This window comes from Thunnus thynnus, chromosome 1 (genome assembly GCF_963924715.1).
Source record: "Thunnus thynnus chromosome 1, fThuThy2.1, whole genome shotgun sequence".
Taxonomy (NCBI): domain Eukaryota; kingdom Metazoa; phylum Chordata; class Actinopteri; order Scombriformes; family Scombridae; genus Thunnus; species Thunnus thynnus.
Window position 1 is genome coordinate 34,903,779 of NC_089517.1, and position 18,817 is coordinate 34,922,595.

Genomic DNA, 18,817 nt, shown 5'->3' on the forward strand with positions numbered 1-18,817 from the left:
AAATGTCATACTGCTCCCCCAGCACAGCTACATGGGGAGTGGGTTCACATCACTTACCCACCATAAATAGTGCATTTATTCCCGGGTGCAGACAGCATGAAAATGTGTATAATCTTATAAAGTAGCCCCCCCCCTCAGTGAAACATTGGAAACCCTGCAGTGTTCTTTGATAGAAACACAACCATATTGCCTTATAGGATTATGTTTTTCACTGTATTAGTTCTGTTTGCTTTTAATCAGAGGAAGGAATTAGTATGCGTTACTCTTGACTGGGTGCAAATGTGAGGAGCTCTTTGTTCCTGCTGTTTGTGTGTTACTTGCATTCTAACAGCATGGTTAGTTAAAATATTACATTTCTTTGTTCTAAGCTACTCCCCCACCCCCCCACCTCCCTTGGATTACTGATTACAGCTCTTTGTGTGTGTTTTTACATTCTGCAGTTACCTCCTTGATTGATACAAGTGTGTATTTTTCAATAATTACAACTCCTCCTGTGGACACCCATAAGTGGAGGCTGTTATATAAACAGATAATGAATGACATGGCCTAACAAACACAGACTGACAGACTGTATTGGTGGAGGTTTTCTTTGAGGTCAGAATCAGGACAAATCTTAAATGTAAATGGGTTAAATTTAGGCATGTAGTGACTTCCATTTGAGGTAAGGAAATAATTGAATTAATATAGGCAATGGGAGATCCTGTCAAGTAGAATAACATTGGTGGTGACTTGAGAGATTTGACAACTCTGAGATTTCATCATTGGTTCTCAGCTCTGTAACCCTGCAAAGCTGCAGTCTTTCCCACACTATTTCACTTTCTCTGGCTTCATCTCTTCATCTGTCATCTGCTTTTCTCGCCATCATTGCGTCTTGCCTCTCTTTTACTTCCTTCATCTCACTTCTGTGCCACTTACATTTTTATCTCAGGTTTGCAGACATCTGTCTGTCCTACTTTTCCTCCTTTTTTTATTGTAATTATAATTAGTAATTATCATTATCTGATGAATATGTCAAAAAAGTATTTTTTAACACTCAGTTCAATAATCAATTCAAGTTAGAGTAAAGGTCTCAGCTTAGCACAAGAACCATAAATGATGTTAGGGAACTAGAATTCTTACACCTCTCTTTTTGTAGCTCTTCATACTTGCATATTACAGAAAGGAGATGACTACAGAGTACACGATGAACTTTATTATTACATTATGTATTAAGCATAGGAATATTTAATTAGACAGAGCAGAGTGATTATTATTAGACACTATACACAGGAGATTATTATTCAACAGTATGATTATTAGATTATAAGATACCTGCCATGGAGTCGGTTGAAGTCGGTATAAGTATACAGTAGATACATGTTTAATCAGAGTATGCAAGTTTGACATGAGCAATTAATTTTCTAAACTGAAAAACCATGTCTTCTGAAATGACGTTGACAATGTACTTCACAGTTATGACAGTTTAAATATACACAAAACAAGATTTAAAAAGCAAGACTTTAGAGGCATATGCAAAACAATAATCATTATGAAGTTGCATAGTACAAATGAAAAACATAGTGTCATATAGTATCTTGGGAATCATTCAGCACCGTATGCTTTTTAGCCCTTGGTGTTCAGTGTCATTACCTCACAGTTGGAGGGAGCTACATTTTTTGGTGGCCATGTTCAGCAATTAACCATCAGCCAATAAATATTTGCAGACAATAATAAAAAAAAAAGTGAATAGCATTTTGCATAAACACATTAACAACAAATTGGAGATAATTATAGGGTGCTCATTTGATGCAGGGGCAAAATTCTTGCCCACCACTGCAGAGAACCACTTTGCATTTGTGGTAATTAACAGTGTTCAAAGGTGTGAAGCCAACAAAGTGAGAGATTACTTCCTTGTCATTGCACTAGCAACTTTTAAGTGGTTAGTTGTTCTGCCTTTAGCTAAACGTATAGTTGTGCGTGAATGAGTTATGGCATAGTTACAGAGCTTATGCATGAAGCTGCCGTTTCTGCTTAGTAGACTACACCTTATGTTGTGTGTCTCCTCAGAAATGTTACCACACATCAGGGCTTCAGCAGCTATGGAGATACCATGTTTAAAACCATTTATTTACCACTATGTGCACTGTACAAAAACATAATACATTACATTAATACATACAGTATATTTACATAGCTATCAAAATTACATCAGCACATGTCCAAAACTTAACTGTCCATCTGTTACTGAGCAGAGCACCCCCCATAACCACAAATGAGCTTAAAACTCTCCAGGTCACAAGCAGCTCTGTAAAAACTGAATTCTACCAGCAGTCTGGACTTCACCATTTTCACAAAAACAGGTACCACATCAACATTCAAGGGTTCCTCCACCTTCCTCCTGCAGCTCACATACACCACTGTCTTTTCCTGTCTTAAAACAAAGTTCAACAGCTAACATTTGTTCTTCTGCTGGCAAGTGTATTTAAAACCACAAATAAAAGCCTGCTTCATAAAAACTTCTCCACATCTGCTAAAAATGGTTTCCAACAACACAAACAGAGCTGTCAGATGAGTGCACTCTGAGAAACAGTGAAACACCGTCTCTCTTTGACTACAGAAGCATTTTTCCTCTACAGATTAGCATTAAAACAGAGATAAAGGAGTTCTACAATGCCACGTAGGATTCTCCACTGCAAGTCCTCATGTTTGTTTAAGGAGGTTTATACAAAGACCTCCATGCTGGTTTTACGTCAAGATCTAAGTCCAGATAGGTCCTCCACAGGGTGTCACTGCGCCCATTCACGTTTTAACCATCAACTTATACAGAATCTTCCCTGACGCGCCCTCCAAAGAAGCACTCACTGGGTCGACAGGCTCAAGTAAAGGACCAGAACAGTTTTAAAAATCAGGAAACAGTTCAATGGCAGGATACGGGTCAGTACAGTTTGGCATCAGTGCACCATCACAAAAGTCAGTTAAAAGAGAGCACTGATGTCCTGTCAGCTTCTGTTTCCGATGTTGCAGTAACTGATTTATGACTCCTATAGATCTTACTCCCAGCTGAGCAGCCAGTCCAACAGGATCATCCAACCGAGGTCCAGCCAGCTCCACCACCTGCCCCAGAGTAGAAAGTCCTGCAGTGTGAAATAGACTGGACAGAGTGGGTCCACACCAGCTGGGACAATCCAGAAGTCCTCTAAACAGCTCAGGCTCCCATAGGTGCCTGTACAGAGAGTCAGCCTACTCCTGCCTCTGCTTCCTCAGCAAAGTCCACACTGAAAAAACACTCCTATAATGCACTTATAAATAGGCCGACAGGGATGAGGTGCCCAACTTCTTGGAGTCCATCAGAAACACCAGTACTATAAGCACACATTTAGCTAACTGTCACAAAGTGAGTGAATGAACGTAATGTTATATAACTAATGCAGGACATGGCCTGATCACATGCAATATGTCCATCTAGTGTTGCAGTGGTGCCATCAATGTATGAAATCTGATGCCTAAACCTTATATATATGTATATGTATATATATATATATATATATATAGAGAGAGAGAGAGAGAGAGAGAGAGAGAGAGAGAGAGAGAGAGAGAGAGAGAGAGAGAGAGAGAGAGAGACAAAACTCTTATTACTATTTTCTTAATGTTGTGTGCTCTAATTTGAGTCTTACTATGAATGACAAGTGCGGTATGAATTAAATGTATTTTTTTTATTATTATTCTTATTAATAATACTATGCTAATTTTCCAATTTAATTCAGCTCCAACTGAAAATGCAAATAAAAAGAGGTGGATAGAAACAAACTTATTGTATCAACACAAAATTTAGAAACCTATGAAATAATTTGTAAATTATAGGAAACATATCTTTCACAAACACACACTGCAATGCTTCAGATCGACATCAAGCCGGAGCTCCAGCTGTTTAAGAGTATTTAACATAAATTATATTTATCTGCCTTCAGGCTGGTAAGAATTTGAAGTGATAACATTTGCCCAACAGCATTTATTTATTTATTTTTATGACCAAATCTAGTCTAAATATCTCGTCTCTACAGCAACAGACCACAGGTCACATCTCTGGAGGTAGGAAATATGGGTGGGGAAAATGAGTAACAGTAATTGTGAATCAGAGTATTGCTGGTAATGAGAACAGATCTCTGTTTAATTTCCCAGTATAATTTAAGGTGAAAAAAAATGCATGAACCCGTCATATATGCACTTTATCTACATTTTCACACTGTTATTTAATCATGAGAAGAGGGCCGATTAACATATCATCTGCACGTCTGTGATACTGAAAGGCTGCAGCTCCAAAAGCAGTCTGTCATGGGAAGCATCTGGGGGAATGAAGCTGTCCCTGCTGTGGGACTGTTTACTCAAAAAAGAAGTCACACACCTTCAATACGCACCTACTGTATCACGCTCATGCAAAAGAAACACACACACCCTCAAACACATCCACTCACCACATCACCAAGGGAGGAAAGCAAGAGCCAAATTGCTCCGCTCCGTTCAGCTTTAATTGGGGGTAAAATCAGGTGGCTGTGAGTGCGTCTGGTTAAAAAGCACTGCCCCAGTGGATTCTAAATATAATTAATACTTCATCACAGAGCCTTGAAATGAGCCACGGTTCTCCAACTAAACAACCTTGGAGCCGTCCAGCACTTCACCCATTGCATCAAAGGGGAGAAGAAGCAACTGAAGGAGACATGGATGGCAAGTGGATAGAAGGAATGAAGTGGCTTGATGGAAAACAAAGCAGAGAGTAATGGAATAAAAAGCGAGAGGACAGGGATATAGGTGGAGACGGAGAGTGTTACTTGACAGGCGATGGTTGGTTTGTATTTTTTAACAAAGTTCAGACTTTTTCCTCAAGAAATAATGGAAAACTTGGTTTGTCTTTTATTATGTTGAGAAGGAGTGGAAGCATTAATGGTAGCCACCCACTTCTCCCTCACATCTCTCTCTCTCTGTCTCTGTTACTCTGCCCTTCTCATCTCAGTCCTCTGTTTACGTGGCAGCGGTGGCTGAGGAAGATGGAGGGAAGAAAATTATGCACAGTGGGACACTTGGAGGAAACAGTTTGAAATTGAAATGAGGACGACCCACCCACCACCCTCTCCCTCTTAAAATGGCCTTCAGACTTCCTCTCTCTCTCTATCTCTCTTCCTCTCTCTCTTTCACATACACACATACAGAAACACAGGGTCCTGGATTTGTTTTAAACCTGCAGTGCGGAACTTTTACATATAAATGAATGTCCATTACATTCAAGCCCTTGCCAGACGAGTTCATACAATGCTAATTAAACCACCAGGTAAATCTCTCTGTATTTCACAGTATACCAGAGATTTTAATCTGGTGTAGGGTTTGACATTCCCACGCTGGCCAGATGAATGCATACTGCAGACTTCCGTCGTCTGAGCCAGCTAACTTCCAGTTAGCTCTCTGCTAACTTGAATGGGGATAAAATAATTCAATTGTGTGGCTCTTCTAGACTTTCCAAATGTTATTGGATCGAATGGATCAAATTCTGACAGTGAAACAAGTCATTTCATGGGGGCTGTGTGACGCTCAAAACAATTTATCCACCATTTTACAGCTGGAACAGTAGTGACTGAGTAGGCTGCTGTGGAGCCTATGACATAAACATGTGTCGACAGTGCTTTTGTAATTACTCTCACTGCCAGAAGGGGGAGACAAAAGTGCGACACTCCAGCTTTAAATCAGTATTGCTCCGTCATAGACCTGTAATTAGCATCAAAGCCATACCAAAATGAAACCGTTTTGATTTCATGACCTGAGGGCAGAGGGATACAGCATGAGCATAAACATGACAAAAGTGTTTTTCGCCCTCATTCTCTCTTTCATCCATAAATTCTCTCTCTTTCTTTCTACCCCTCTTTCTCCCTTCTGTCCCTGCTTCTTCATCATTTTCTGTCAAGACACTTTTCCTCAACAAGAGGTCCTACTGGAGCTGGACTCTGTGTGTGTGTGTGTGTGTGGTGTGGTGTGTGTCTTGACTGCACTGACAGCAGGGCAGGTTTGTAGTCAACCAATCGCAAGTTAAAATATAGCTTTATCAGAACAGTGCAACATTAAAAAATTTATTTTAGGCCCATAGCCTAAAATAAACAGCACAAGTCACATCTAGATTTTCCCCAAGTGGGGAGAGGTGCACTGTTTGGTGTTTCAGCTCAGTATTTTTTTCTCTATTTTGTTTGGACACTGAGTTACCAATTTGTTTTACTTCATATCATCCATGTATTAAATGTTTGACTCTTTTGGAACAAGCAAGGCCCACAGCATTCAGTGAGGAATAATAAGGGCCTTTGATTATTGACGACTTGACTATTTTGAAAGTATGTCCATTATTCTTAAATGACAAAATTACACTAACCTCGTGTAATGTTAGGGGAAACCTTGGAAATAACAAATATGCGAGAAGGTTTATTCTCATTTGAATGCACTGAAAGCTGATATTTTATTTCTACAAGAAATACAAATTAAAACCCAGTTGGATCTCACAGTCGTATCACGCATCCTTTATACCTCAAACAAGGGGTGTAGCAATCCTGTTTCATAATACTATTCCATTTCTGCTTAAATCCAAGTTGATAGATCCTAATGGGAGATTTGTTTTGATTTCTGGTTTATTATTTATTATTTATTATTTTCTGATAAGTCTGTTGAATATATATGGCCTGAATTATGATGACCAGAGCAATAGAGACAGATTGCTCTCAGCTCTTTAGTTCCTTACCTTTGCCACATCCAAATGAGAGCAATCAATGTTTTTCTGGAAAGAATGTTTTCTTTTGCTGAGTTAGTAGATGCAATTAAGGCATTCCCCACAGGTAAATGTCCTGGACCAGATGGATTTGGAGCTGAGTTCTACCAAGCATTTCATGAGATTTTAACACTTTTCTTACTCAGGATGATAAATGATTCAATTGCAAGAAAAACACTTTCACCTTCTCTTTATGAGGTAAATGTATGTCTATTATTGAAAAAGGGAAAAGATCCCATGGATCCTGCTAATTATAGGCCCATATCCTTGCTCAATTTTGATCACAAAATTTTAACAAAGGTATTGGCCACTAGATTAAGCAAGCATATAGCAACAATTATCCACCCAGATAAAAGTGGCTTTATTCCAGGCAGGATTTCCTCTTTTAATGTGCATCGCTTGTTGAATATATTATATATGTATATAGTATATATTATATAATATATAAACTAAAAACACTCAAGCAGCTGTCGTGACATTGGACGCCCAGAAAGCTCTTGACTCTACTGAATGGCCTTACTAATCTGAAACTTTGAGGAGGTTTGGATTTGGGAAGATTTTTGTGGACTGGATTGATATGATTTATCACTCTCCGAAATTCTCTGTCATAACAAATAATATCTCATCAGGGCCATTTAGTCTGTATCGGGGAGTGAATCAGGGAGATTGCCTGTCCACTTTAATATAGCACTAGAGCCTTTGGCAATTGGGATAACAAGTCATCCTCACATCAACGGTATTGCAGCTGGTACATCAGAATGTGTTGTTGGGCTGTGCGCAGACAGTCTACTTGTTACCTTAATGAATCCTGAAGTGGGTATTCCTTATCTTTCACAATATATTAAATCATTCAGTAAAGTTTCTGGTTACACTATAAATTGGGCTAAAAGTGAGCTTATGTTTATTGGTGAAAATACAATTTTACTGGACTACCCTGTTGAGGTTATTCAGGATTATATCACATATTTAGGACTTAAAATCTGAAAAAATCCTACTTTTGCTAAAATTAAATTTGTTAGAAGGCACTGATAAACTAAAATGCAGCACAGAATTTGCCGCTATCTATGATTGGCAGAGTAAATCTTTACCAAAATTTTTAAATCTCTTTCAAAGTTTGCCAATATTAATCTCAGCTTACTTTTTTAAGAAACTGGAGTCAATCATTTTAGAATTTATTTGGGGTTATAAAAAAAACATACATAGGCCCATATCAAACCTCCTGTTTTTAAGTAAAATCATTGAAAAAGCTGTTTTTCAACAGCTGAACAACTTAAGGACACCAAAAGGCACTAAAAGACTGTTTTGATGTCTTCAGTCAGGATTTCGACCACACCACAGCACTGAGACTGCTCTTGTTAAAGTCTTAAAGTCTTAAATTACATCCACTTAAACACATACAGTGGCAGAATTTCAGTCTTAGTATTATTGGATCTCAGTGCTGCACTTGACACGGTTGGCCACAACATATTACTAGACTGACTGGAAAACTGGGTGGGACTTTCTGGTATAGCACTAAACTGGTTTGAATCCTACTTCATTGGCAGGGACTACTTTGTGTATATAGGTAATTACACATCTGAGCAGACAAAAATGACCTGTGGAGTTCCCCAAGGCTCCATTCTGGGGTCTCTTCTGTTCAATATCTACATGCTTCCACTTGCTCAGATTATGGAAAACAACAAAATATGTTACTATAGTTATGCAGACGACACACAAATTTACTTAACCAAATCACCAGGCAACTATAATCCCATACAAGCGCTTAGTAAGTGCATTGAACAAATCAATGATCGGATTTGCCACTTTTCTTCAGTTAAACAAAGACATAACTGGTGACTGTTTTTGGTGCCAAGGAAGAACAATTAAAAGTCAGCACTCAGCTTTAGTCGGTAATGTTAAAAACCACAAACCAAACAAGAAATTTTGGTCTAGTCATGGACTCAGACCTTAATTTCAGAAGCCGCATTAAGACAATTACAAAAGTCACCTTACTATCACCTGAAGAATATATCAAGAATTAAAGGACTTATATCTCAGTAGGATTTGAAAAATCTTGTCTAAGCATTTATCTTCAGTAAACTTGACTCCTGTAATGGTGTCCTTACAAAAATCGATCAGACAGCTGCTGCTGATTCAGAAAGCTGCTGCTCGAGTCCTCACTAAAACCAAAAAAATGGATCACATCACTCAAGTTCTCAGATCTTTACACTGGCTTCCTGTCTGTCAAATAATTGATTTTAAAATACTACTGTTCATAAAGCATTGAATGGTTTAGGGCCAAAAGACATTTCTGATCTGCTGCTACGTTATGAACCATCCACACCTCTCAGGTCGTCTGGGACAGGTCTGCCTTCTGTTCCCAGAGTCAAAACTAAACATGGAGAAGCAGTGTTCAGTTTTTATTGTCCAAATATCTGTAACGAAATCCCAGAAAACTTCACGTCTGCTGCAACTCTCAGTTCTTTTAAATCAAGGCTGAAGACTTTTCTGTTTTCGGCTGCCTTTGATTAAATCAAATAATTATTCATTTCTTACACTGCACTGTAACTTTTATTCCTGTATTGTATCTGTCTTACTGTATTTAAGCTCATTTTTATTTTCTATACTCTTAGCTCTTTAATGACTGTTTTTAATTGTATTTAAATGTCCTTTTATGGTTTGTTTCTCTTGCACACGATGCTCGCAATGTTTTATGTAAAGCACCTTGAATTGCTGTGTTGCTGAAATGTGATATATAAATAAACTTGCCTTGCCTTATTCCAGCATTGCTGGACAACACATTTTCTACATGGTGTGTAAAAGGGCTTAAGTGCAAAAAGGACTTCTATTTAGACAACAAGTTTGCATCTTTTTGTCAGTTAAGCTTAAAGTAAAATCTACCTCACTCTAATTTTTTTCGTTATATGAGACTTAGGCATTTTGTAAGGGAAAACATCTTCCATTTTGAGTCCACTTGTGAGAAACATACTCTTTTGGAATTGCTTTCTCTTTTGCCGGAGGATAAGAAGCTTATCACTAAATTTGTGAATTTCTTTTCTGAGGATTCTGTATCTGTCAACTGTATTAAGAAGACTTGGGAAAGGGAAATCAATGCTGTGTTGCGTGATAAAATATGGAGGACTGCACTTTCCCATATTCATAGTTGTTCAATAAACACCAGACATAGGTTAATTCAGTTCAAAGTGATTCACCATTTTCATTATTCTAAGGTCATGTTACATACATTTTACCCCTCTGTGTCTCAAAGCTGTGATAAATGTAAATCAAATGATGGTACATTGTTGCATTTATTTTGGGACTGTCCACCAATTCATCCATTTTGGTCAAGATTTTTTTTTTTTTTTCTGGGTTTTACCATAGCACTCTCTTTGGATGCTTATAGAACTCTTTAACTCTCTCTTCACACACTCAGACAGCTTTATTGATGAGCATGACACTAGCAAAAAAACTTGGTGGAGACGCCAACTCCACCATGCTTCAGAAACTTCTTAATACTCCTATTTTTGAAGGGCTGTAATGAACAGTCACATATGGATGATGTGTACTTTTTTGTGCTTTTGTGTCCCTGAAATGTGGTTAGGATGAAATTCTCTTACTTATATCTTATATTAGTTGAATCCCTCTCCGTTAGTGTGTGTGTGTGTGTGTGTGTGTGTGTGTGTGTGTGTGTGTGTGTGTGTGTGTGTGTGTGTGTGTGTGTGTGTGTGAGTGCATATGATATGGGAGTTTTTCATTTTCCCTGTGTTTGTTAACCTCAAGAGGGTAGATCTGGCTTATTGGCCAGTTGGCAAAATTGGCCTATTGATCCAGTCTTTCCCGACTAAGAAAAATCTCTACTCTCCTCTGATCCCCATTAGCTGTAAAACCTGAAACTTGGACATGGGTCAGTTCAGCCAGTCATAAAAAATATAGAGAGTATATACTGTATATTTTACCATTTACCCCCAGTGGTATCTTGCCATGTAGATTTGATTTGATTTGCTGAGGTTTTGAGGTTTGTGCCTCATTACTCAAAAGAATAGAGCTGTATGTCATTTGATTTGTGCTGTTTAAAGCATTGAAAAAATATACTTTAAGGGTGTATCTTTCGGCTCAAAGATAGACACATGGAAGTCATACTTGGAAGGAAATTATTCTCAATGAAAACCATTCACAAGTTCTGTGGATTATCCTAAAACAGCAGGTTTCTGTCAAGGGACTTTGCTGTTTTTAAATGTAATTTTGGATGTGTTTATCACCAAGTACTATCCAGCTCCATCCTACTGGGGAGATGGCTAGCTAACACAAACTCTGTTAGCAATTTTGATAGGTCATTCAGTTAACAACAGTTATGTTTCATTTTGCTTAGCTTTCTTACTCATGGGTGTATTAGTCAAGGACTGGCTTGGTTCTTTAATGGTGGATGACAGTATTAAGAAACACATACTAAGCACATCTTAACCCAGGGTATTAGGTATGCGAGAAGCAAAAAGGCAAGCTTTCAAATATAGCTGCCTCTACAAAGTTTGAGAATAGAGTACACTCAACACCATTAGCTAGTAGTTTAATCCGGTACAATACATCTCTTTCCCTTGTACGAGACAAATAAATGCAATAAACCTAACTAAACTTAAAGAGGACCTATTATGCTCATTTCAGCTCTAATTTTTTATTTTTGGACTCCACTAAAGTAGCTCTGCTTGATTCAAAGTTCAAAAAACTCATTATTTATCTTATACTGGCCCTTTATGCAGCCCCTCAATATACACAGTTTCTCGTACACTGCTGTTTTAGCTCCTGTCTCCTTAAGGCCCCCCTCCGGATGAGCCCACTCTGTTCTGATTGGCCACCTTTATGTATCAGAGTTGTGTACCTTTACCGTCATTGCAAACCAAACATTTCCTGCTATACTGCTTCAAATTAAAAGCTTTTAAATGAATAACTAACGGGACTTTTATTGTGAAGAATTTACAGGGAGTAAAAACGTGTTCCTCACTGACTTAGCTGAGCTTCGTTAGCAGCGCTAAAAACCAGTTGAAACAACAACACATGGAGCTATATAGAGCTATTTGTTCAGTGGATCAGTTAGAAATAATGCAGGGAGGAATAGTACAAGCAGAAACAGCCACAGTGAGATGTTTTATGAAGAGCTGCAGACAACCAGCACACCTCCAACAGGTAAACTACTCATTTTATTTTGCTGTGCTGTGTAATGGCGTCACGGCTTGGCGTAACTACTCCCGGAGTGGAGCACCGAACTCGCACGCTGTGCATGTAGCTATGTCCATATAAGGAAATCCGTCACGAACTGACTTCAGCTTGGGCTGAAAGTAGAAAAAAACGTTGTAAATGAGCGTTCAGAGCAGTCTGAAGCCAGGGCTCTCTGCTCACAGGGATTACTGCTACATATACTTACCTCGTTATTTGACACATCGGACATTTTTAACATGAATATCCGACATTGTGAGATTATATATATGTCTGAAAATAAGGAAAAGCATAATACGTCCCCTTTAACTAAACCTGGATGTTTTGCTAATGGTTCATGCTAATTGCAAGCCTTTATATTATGTCTTAACCTACTGCATTTCAGTTGTCATCTACATCCAAATGGTCAAAATTAATCATTTTATCCAATAAAACTTGTGTTTGGTTTGTGTAAAAATTATTTTTGAAAACCACTAATAAAACATTAACAGTGTTCCATAGGATAAAGATTATAATTGAAATTGGGCTCACAAAAAGAATTTTCTGTTTCTGGTCAAGAACAGATTTTCGAATCAAAATTTAAACCTCATACAAAATTTCCTCTTGTCCAATTGAAGATCTTTCAGGGCCTCCTCTGTGTTTTCTACAATCTCGGTGATGGGGACTACAACCTAACCATACCCACCTATCGCCTTGACAACGGTGAATGGCATGAGATTTTCCTAGATCGGCACGATAATGAGATGACACTGCGACTGGATGGCGGCGGAGGACAGCGGGAGGTGACGGGATCACAGGGCCGGAGCCGAGAAATTATCATTGATCCCACTGTGGTGATGCTTGGAAATACCTTCCCATCTGGCATCAACAAGAGCTTTCAGGGTAAGTGTTACAGGTCACTCTGCTCATAATCATCAAGTGTCTCTGAGTTAGGTTTAAGGACATTTCACTGAAATTATATGTTAATTAAGCTTTGAAAAGAACTGGAAGAGCATCTTTGGTCAGTTTACTCTGTCTCAATGTATTGTTCTCAGGAAGGACTTTCCAGACATCAGGTGTTTAGAACAGCAAATGTGAAGGATTTCCAGAATTGAATATACCGTAGGTTGAGTCCTAAGCTCTTTGCAGCACTTCACTGTGTCAGTGTAGTTCACTTCACTTTGCATTCACTCTTGGGAGCTTCAAGTACGTCTACATGGAAGCAGCTGGAGCAGTTAAAGGCTGAAGGACAACATCTTAAATGGACAATAAGTATGATTTTTTTTAAAAATGTGTCATAGCACAAAATTATACCAATGTCTCAGCAATCACTTGTCAAGGTGCTAATATTTCTAACAAAACCTCCTCAAGCTGGGGTTTCAGGGACCCAGTTTGATTCACTAAATGTGGAAAGCTGCCTGATTATTAGAGTCTCCTTCTTTCTGCTTTCTCCTCTGGTGTCTATGTGTTGCCTCTTTCTAAAACCCCATCTCTATCAACAACTGTAAAATATTCTATATATATATAATATTCTATACTAAAATAATTATTCATCTCTGTAAAGATGCTGCATGCTAGCACTAACTTAGATGGGGTATCTTAATAAAGTCATCAAAATTGTGTTGAAACAGTTGTGTAAAAAACAGATAATGCAATACTTGAAAAAACAACATTACACTACACTATTATGTAATCGCACCCCCTCAAATCACAGTCAAAAGAAAAGGTGACAAAGCTTGAAAGGCCAACAGTTATCAAGACTGCAGACACAGCAGAGCTGGGAAGGCTGATTTCTGCTGGATCTGCAGATAACGTACTCAAAGATCCATCTGGATTCACAGCCAGTTAACATAAGTGAATGTGTCAAATACATAGGAAACTGAGATATAAACCACACTGGTACAAAACACTGGCAATACACTTTGAACATGAACACCTCTGCAGCACCTTGTTGTTACTGGGCCATATGGCTGAAGTTGGATTCTAGAAAGTGCAAGATTTATTGTCCAGAAACTGGACTTTTTTTCCCAAATGTGTGAGGATGGGTTAGTGCTCACTTCATCTTAGCCCTCTGACAGAAGACACACCTCTCTAGGCCTTCTCAGGCTGAGCTAACATACCTTTAACCTGCCTTTGAATCCTATTCTCACCCAAGCAAAGAGCAGATACTCTGTGGCTTGACCTGACCTTATATCCTCATTGTATCTGCTTAATCTAGCCAAGAGCAGGGTGATATGGCCAAAAAATAAAATCTTAACTTATGCTGAGACATAAGTTGTTTTTTGCTTGCCTGCAAAATACAGGATTTAAACATAATTTTATGGACAACTGTGGAAGAATAATAAAATACCTCCACCACCATATAGCAGAAAGGTCCACTCACTAATGGATCTGCTGTTGTTTATGTTTCTAGACAAGACATCAGCCGGATATCTACAGACTGCTGACTGGCTAGCATTAGCCATCTGGCAGGTAGAGACCTAAACTAAATAAAGTAGAATCTGAAAACTGTTCAGTGGACTCCCAGAACTTCAACTCTCATAACCAGAGATGATACCTTGTCAACAAACACAAATAGGGAGTGCAGACCAGTGTGCAGAGTCATTTTCAGTCTGTCCCTCTTGTAGATACCACTGTTAAATTCACTACGCCAGAGCAGATAGCCAGCTGGAGTCATGACAGTCCCATACGCTGCATCAGGTGCACATGTAGTGTAACTATTCATGTCAGTTTATAGGACTGTCATGACTCAAAACAGCTAATGTAGCAGTTATCATCTATGTTACTTTTTTGAATAAAAATAAACTTTCTGTGCATATTTTACTCGATTTTCATGATTTAGAAATTTTACCCATTGTGCAAAAACAGAAATTCTAATTAATGCGATATATCACCCAGTCCTAGTCTAACCTGCATTGGCTGGCCTTACTGGCTTGATAGGCAGTTTCATCCAAATGTCATTAACCACTCCGTAGTCCAACTACTAGTAGTATAGTACTAATACCAACCCCTATGGTATAAGAAACTTTTCTTGAATTATGTCCCTTGACCATAGCAATCAACAAAGCATACATAAAATTTTTGTTTTAAAAAACACTGATGCGTACAGGACTAATATTATCACATGACCTCTGTGTTTGGTGAAATATGATCATTTGCGGTGGAATTTTTATATTACAAATTACAGACATGGGAGATTTGCATGGGATTAAGATCACAGATGACGATGATGATGATCACAATTATTACAAATTACTAGAGATCCCCAGGTAATACTGGTCCTGTGTGAATAGGGCTTATGATTGCAATACTTGGAACTCTAAACCACTCAGTAGAAATGATGAAGCCTGTCACAAAATGTCACAAAAGACCAAACAAGTTCAGTTCAGTTATGAAGTTAGTAGACCTAATGCTTAGATAGATGTCTCTGTTTTTTTACAATGAACCTAGACGTTCTTTTTAATTTTTAGCTCCAGAGATGTAGTTAAGGTATGATTATTGGTGTTGCTGTCCCAAATGGACTCAAAGGTAAAACTGTGTTGCTTAGTTGCTGCATACTCATATCTCTGTGGGGGTAAACTGTTATCCTTAATACTGAAAATTATGGATAAAAACAATGGAAATAAGACCAAGGTTGTAAGAAAAATGGGGTTTCCTTTAACATGGTAACCATTTATCAAAATATTATGTGCAGACATAACCAAGGATTATTTTTTCTCCTAGTCGTTAATCTAATCACAATGGACAATTAGATAAGGAAGGGTTATCACATAAAAAGAGAAGCGCACCCAAATTACTAGATAATTTGGATCAACCATCAGTCCCAATTGTGCAAATTGGATTTTCTTTTAATTTTTAATTGCTGGTTGGTAGTGCAAACCATCCCAATAATCCTCATTTGTTCTCATTCTTTGCCAAGGAATGTCTTTTTTTATGGTATTCTACAGAGCAGCACAGTGAGATTTATTTTCAAAGGGAGGACAAAAAGCAGTGATGATTCAGTTCATTGTCCAAGAGAGCCTTACAAAACTCAGGCAGATGAATGCTAGCAGGGCTGAATTGTGAAGAGGTAAACATTTTCTGCAGAGAATGGAAGAAAGGTTATGTCACACAACAGTATAAATCTTGCTGAATGTCCCTTTCATCGGAGAACTGACAGATCATACAATGGCAAAATAGTAAAATAACACTGACCAATGTTTGCTAGGCACTATCCAAACACCACCTTGGCTATACTGTATATAACCTCTCTATTCATGTGTGTGTGTGTGTGTGTGTGTGTTAGTTACATTGTCTTTTATATGTGTTACAGGCTAAAGTGAAAATGGTGGTGTGTCGTTCAGGGCATGTGAGACAGTTTAACAAGTATTTCTCCTGAAAAGTGCTACCAGAAATAGGTCCTTTTATCTATTTATATGCACTCTTTTCAAGGGAGAATTGTGATGTTTTTATGTGTTGTTGAATGATTGATATGACAGTTTAATGGCTAATTCACCCAAATGCATCTTCATTGTTAGCTGGGATGATGGCTGTCCCCACAGCCGGGTGTCTGCATGTACATGTGTGTGTAAAGTGTGTATATGCAGTTGTGTGGTATGTGTGTGAGAGATTACACAACACATTTGAAACCTTTTGTTCAAATATGTGAAAAAACGATTTGTCAGTAGTGAAAAAAATGGAATTTATGTGCTTATATCCTTGTCACATGTCACATTTACCACAGTGACAATAAACAAAACAACATATTTTTTAAATACACCTGTGTACAAGATTATCCTTCTTTGCAATCAACCTGTTACTCATTTTTTATACTGAAGTATAAACAAAAAATCATGCATTGTGACACATTTGGTTTCTATTACATGATTCCATCTCTGGGATATTTAAAGGTTTGGGCTGGAATTAGCCAATGCTTGTGTAGCTTTAACCATTCTTGCTCACCCTCCAGACTGTGGTTGGGAAGTGCAGTGGACACCAGTTTACTGTTCCTTTGGAGTTAAAACCGTCTTCGCTCTAGTCAGCATCTAGTAAATAAACTCAGGGACTCTGCTAAGTTCTTGAGGATCTGTAGCATTTTTGTGTGACTGCAGTCCAATCGCCAACTCACCTGCCTGTCCTGCCTGCATGCTCACCACACACACTATCTATCAAAAGAGCTGCACCACTCTTACAACAGACAAGCAGTATTCTTGTGAGTCATCTTTCCATCATTAATATGTTTTGGCTATGCACTCATTTTATTGTATGACATAGTTGTGTTTCAGTTGATGGAACAAGTTGCTTGTGTTGTGTCCACACGACCAGCAGTTTTTTTCTATACCAGCTGTTCTTCATCTGCACCCACAACCCAAGTTGGGGAAAGCAGGTATAAAATCGTTAGCACTGTTTTAGCGCACACACAACGGAAGAGAGACTGTAAGAGAGACAAACAGTGAGAGAGACACAGTTTAAAAGTAACTTTAGCAGAGCTCTCTGCTCAGCAACAAAAGACAAGAGACAACAGTCTATTTTTTTTTTCTATTTTGCACACGACTTTATCTTTCTGTTTCCCTCAGGCTGCTTCTGCCTACTTTCCTGACTTTTAATGGCTGAGCAGCTCCCATCCATAGACTGTAAAAAATAATGGACATAGCCACCTGAGTGTCACCCATTGGTTTGTGGACTCCCATTTTGAAGCCTTGAGTTTGCATTTTGACCATTGCCATTTTGGATTTTTGGAGCCAGAAGTGATATACTTGGACGATAGGGTGGAGCTGACCCTAACGCTAGCTGCTAGCTGCTAGCTTGGTTAGAAGGGTGCATTTACAGCCTATGGGTAACTGTGATAATGCTAATGCTAATTTTCACAGGTGAAAAACAGGCTTAAAACCATTAAAACAAAATGTACTTACCAGAAAAAACTGAACATCCGACTCCTTTGAGGGTCTTTTAGTACAACCAAACACTTTTTTAGGCGACCAAAATGTTACAATTAACTTTCATGAACTGAAAACACATTGAAATAGCAACAGCTACAGCTATGTCTATGCTCTGTGAATCTGTGTTATGCCATGGTTACATTACATAACCCAGTAGTTCCCAACCTTTTTTGTCTTATGTACCCCTTTGCCAGACGTGCAACCTACTCTGTTCTCAAACACTTCCACAAGAGGATGCAAGCGCTCTTTCATGAAAACAAACACCTTGGTCTTAGTAGCGTTTGCCATGAGACATCCAGCGGACATCGGTATGAAACAGTAGCTGCTTGTGTCCTGACCCACTGTCATGACAAAGAGTCTGAAACACCCTGTGATTCATTGGCCTGGACCAAATTACATTAATCACCTTAACTACATCATCCAAAACAGCACTCAAGTCCAGACTCATTCTCTTTCAGGTGAGTGTCTCCCGGTGAATAATACAGTGCATCCACTTTATGCTGGGGTTTACCATCTTCACACCCCCAAGTTGCCCATGCATTCTCCCCATCATTGCTTTCATCCCCCGTCATTTGTCTTTCCTGTAAGCTTCTTGCAAAACAAAATATGCCTGTTTATGTCCGACATGTCTTTATAATGCACAAAGGCCAGGAGCTGAGCCTCTCTAACATCAGTCATTTAATCCAACTGCAAAGCGAGCTAACCTGATCATTTAATTTTATTCACCTCTTGTCCAACAATATTAATGAACATATCATTAATCTGATGGGACACGGTGTTGTTTGATAATGGAACTGTCTTGAGTGCATCGGTTGCTTTCATGTCAATCACAGTTTCAGCCAAAACTATGGCTGCAGGGAGAATTTGATCTTCGACAATAGAGTGTGGCTTTTTTGACTTAGCCACAAGTAGTGACATGGCATACAACGTCTCCATTGCTTTGCTTGACACACTTGTT

General features: G+C 38.6%; 1 protein-coding gene across 1 annotated transcript in view; it reads left to right on the forward strand.

Moving 5' to 3' along the window:
• LOC137187452 (neural-cadherin-like) overlaps positions 1 to 18,817 on the forward strand; it is a 265,262-nt gene that overhangs the window by 207,812 nt on the left and 38,633 nt on the right. The window contains exon 32 of the mRNA XM_067596339.1: positions 12,580 to 12,844. Within this exon, the coding sequence (XP_067452440.1) occupies positions 12,580 to 12,844 (265 nt within the window). The remainder of the gene's footprint in view (positions 1 to 12,579; positions 12,845 to 18,817) is intronic.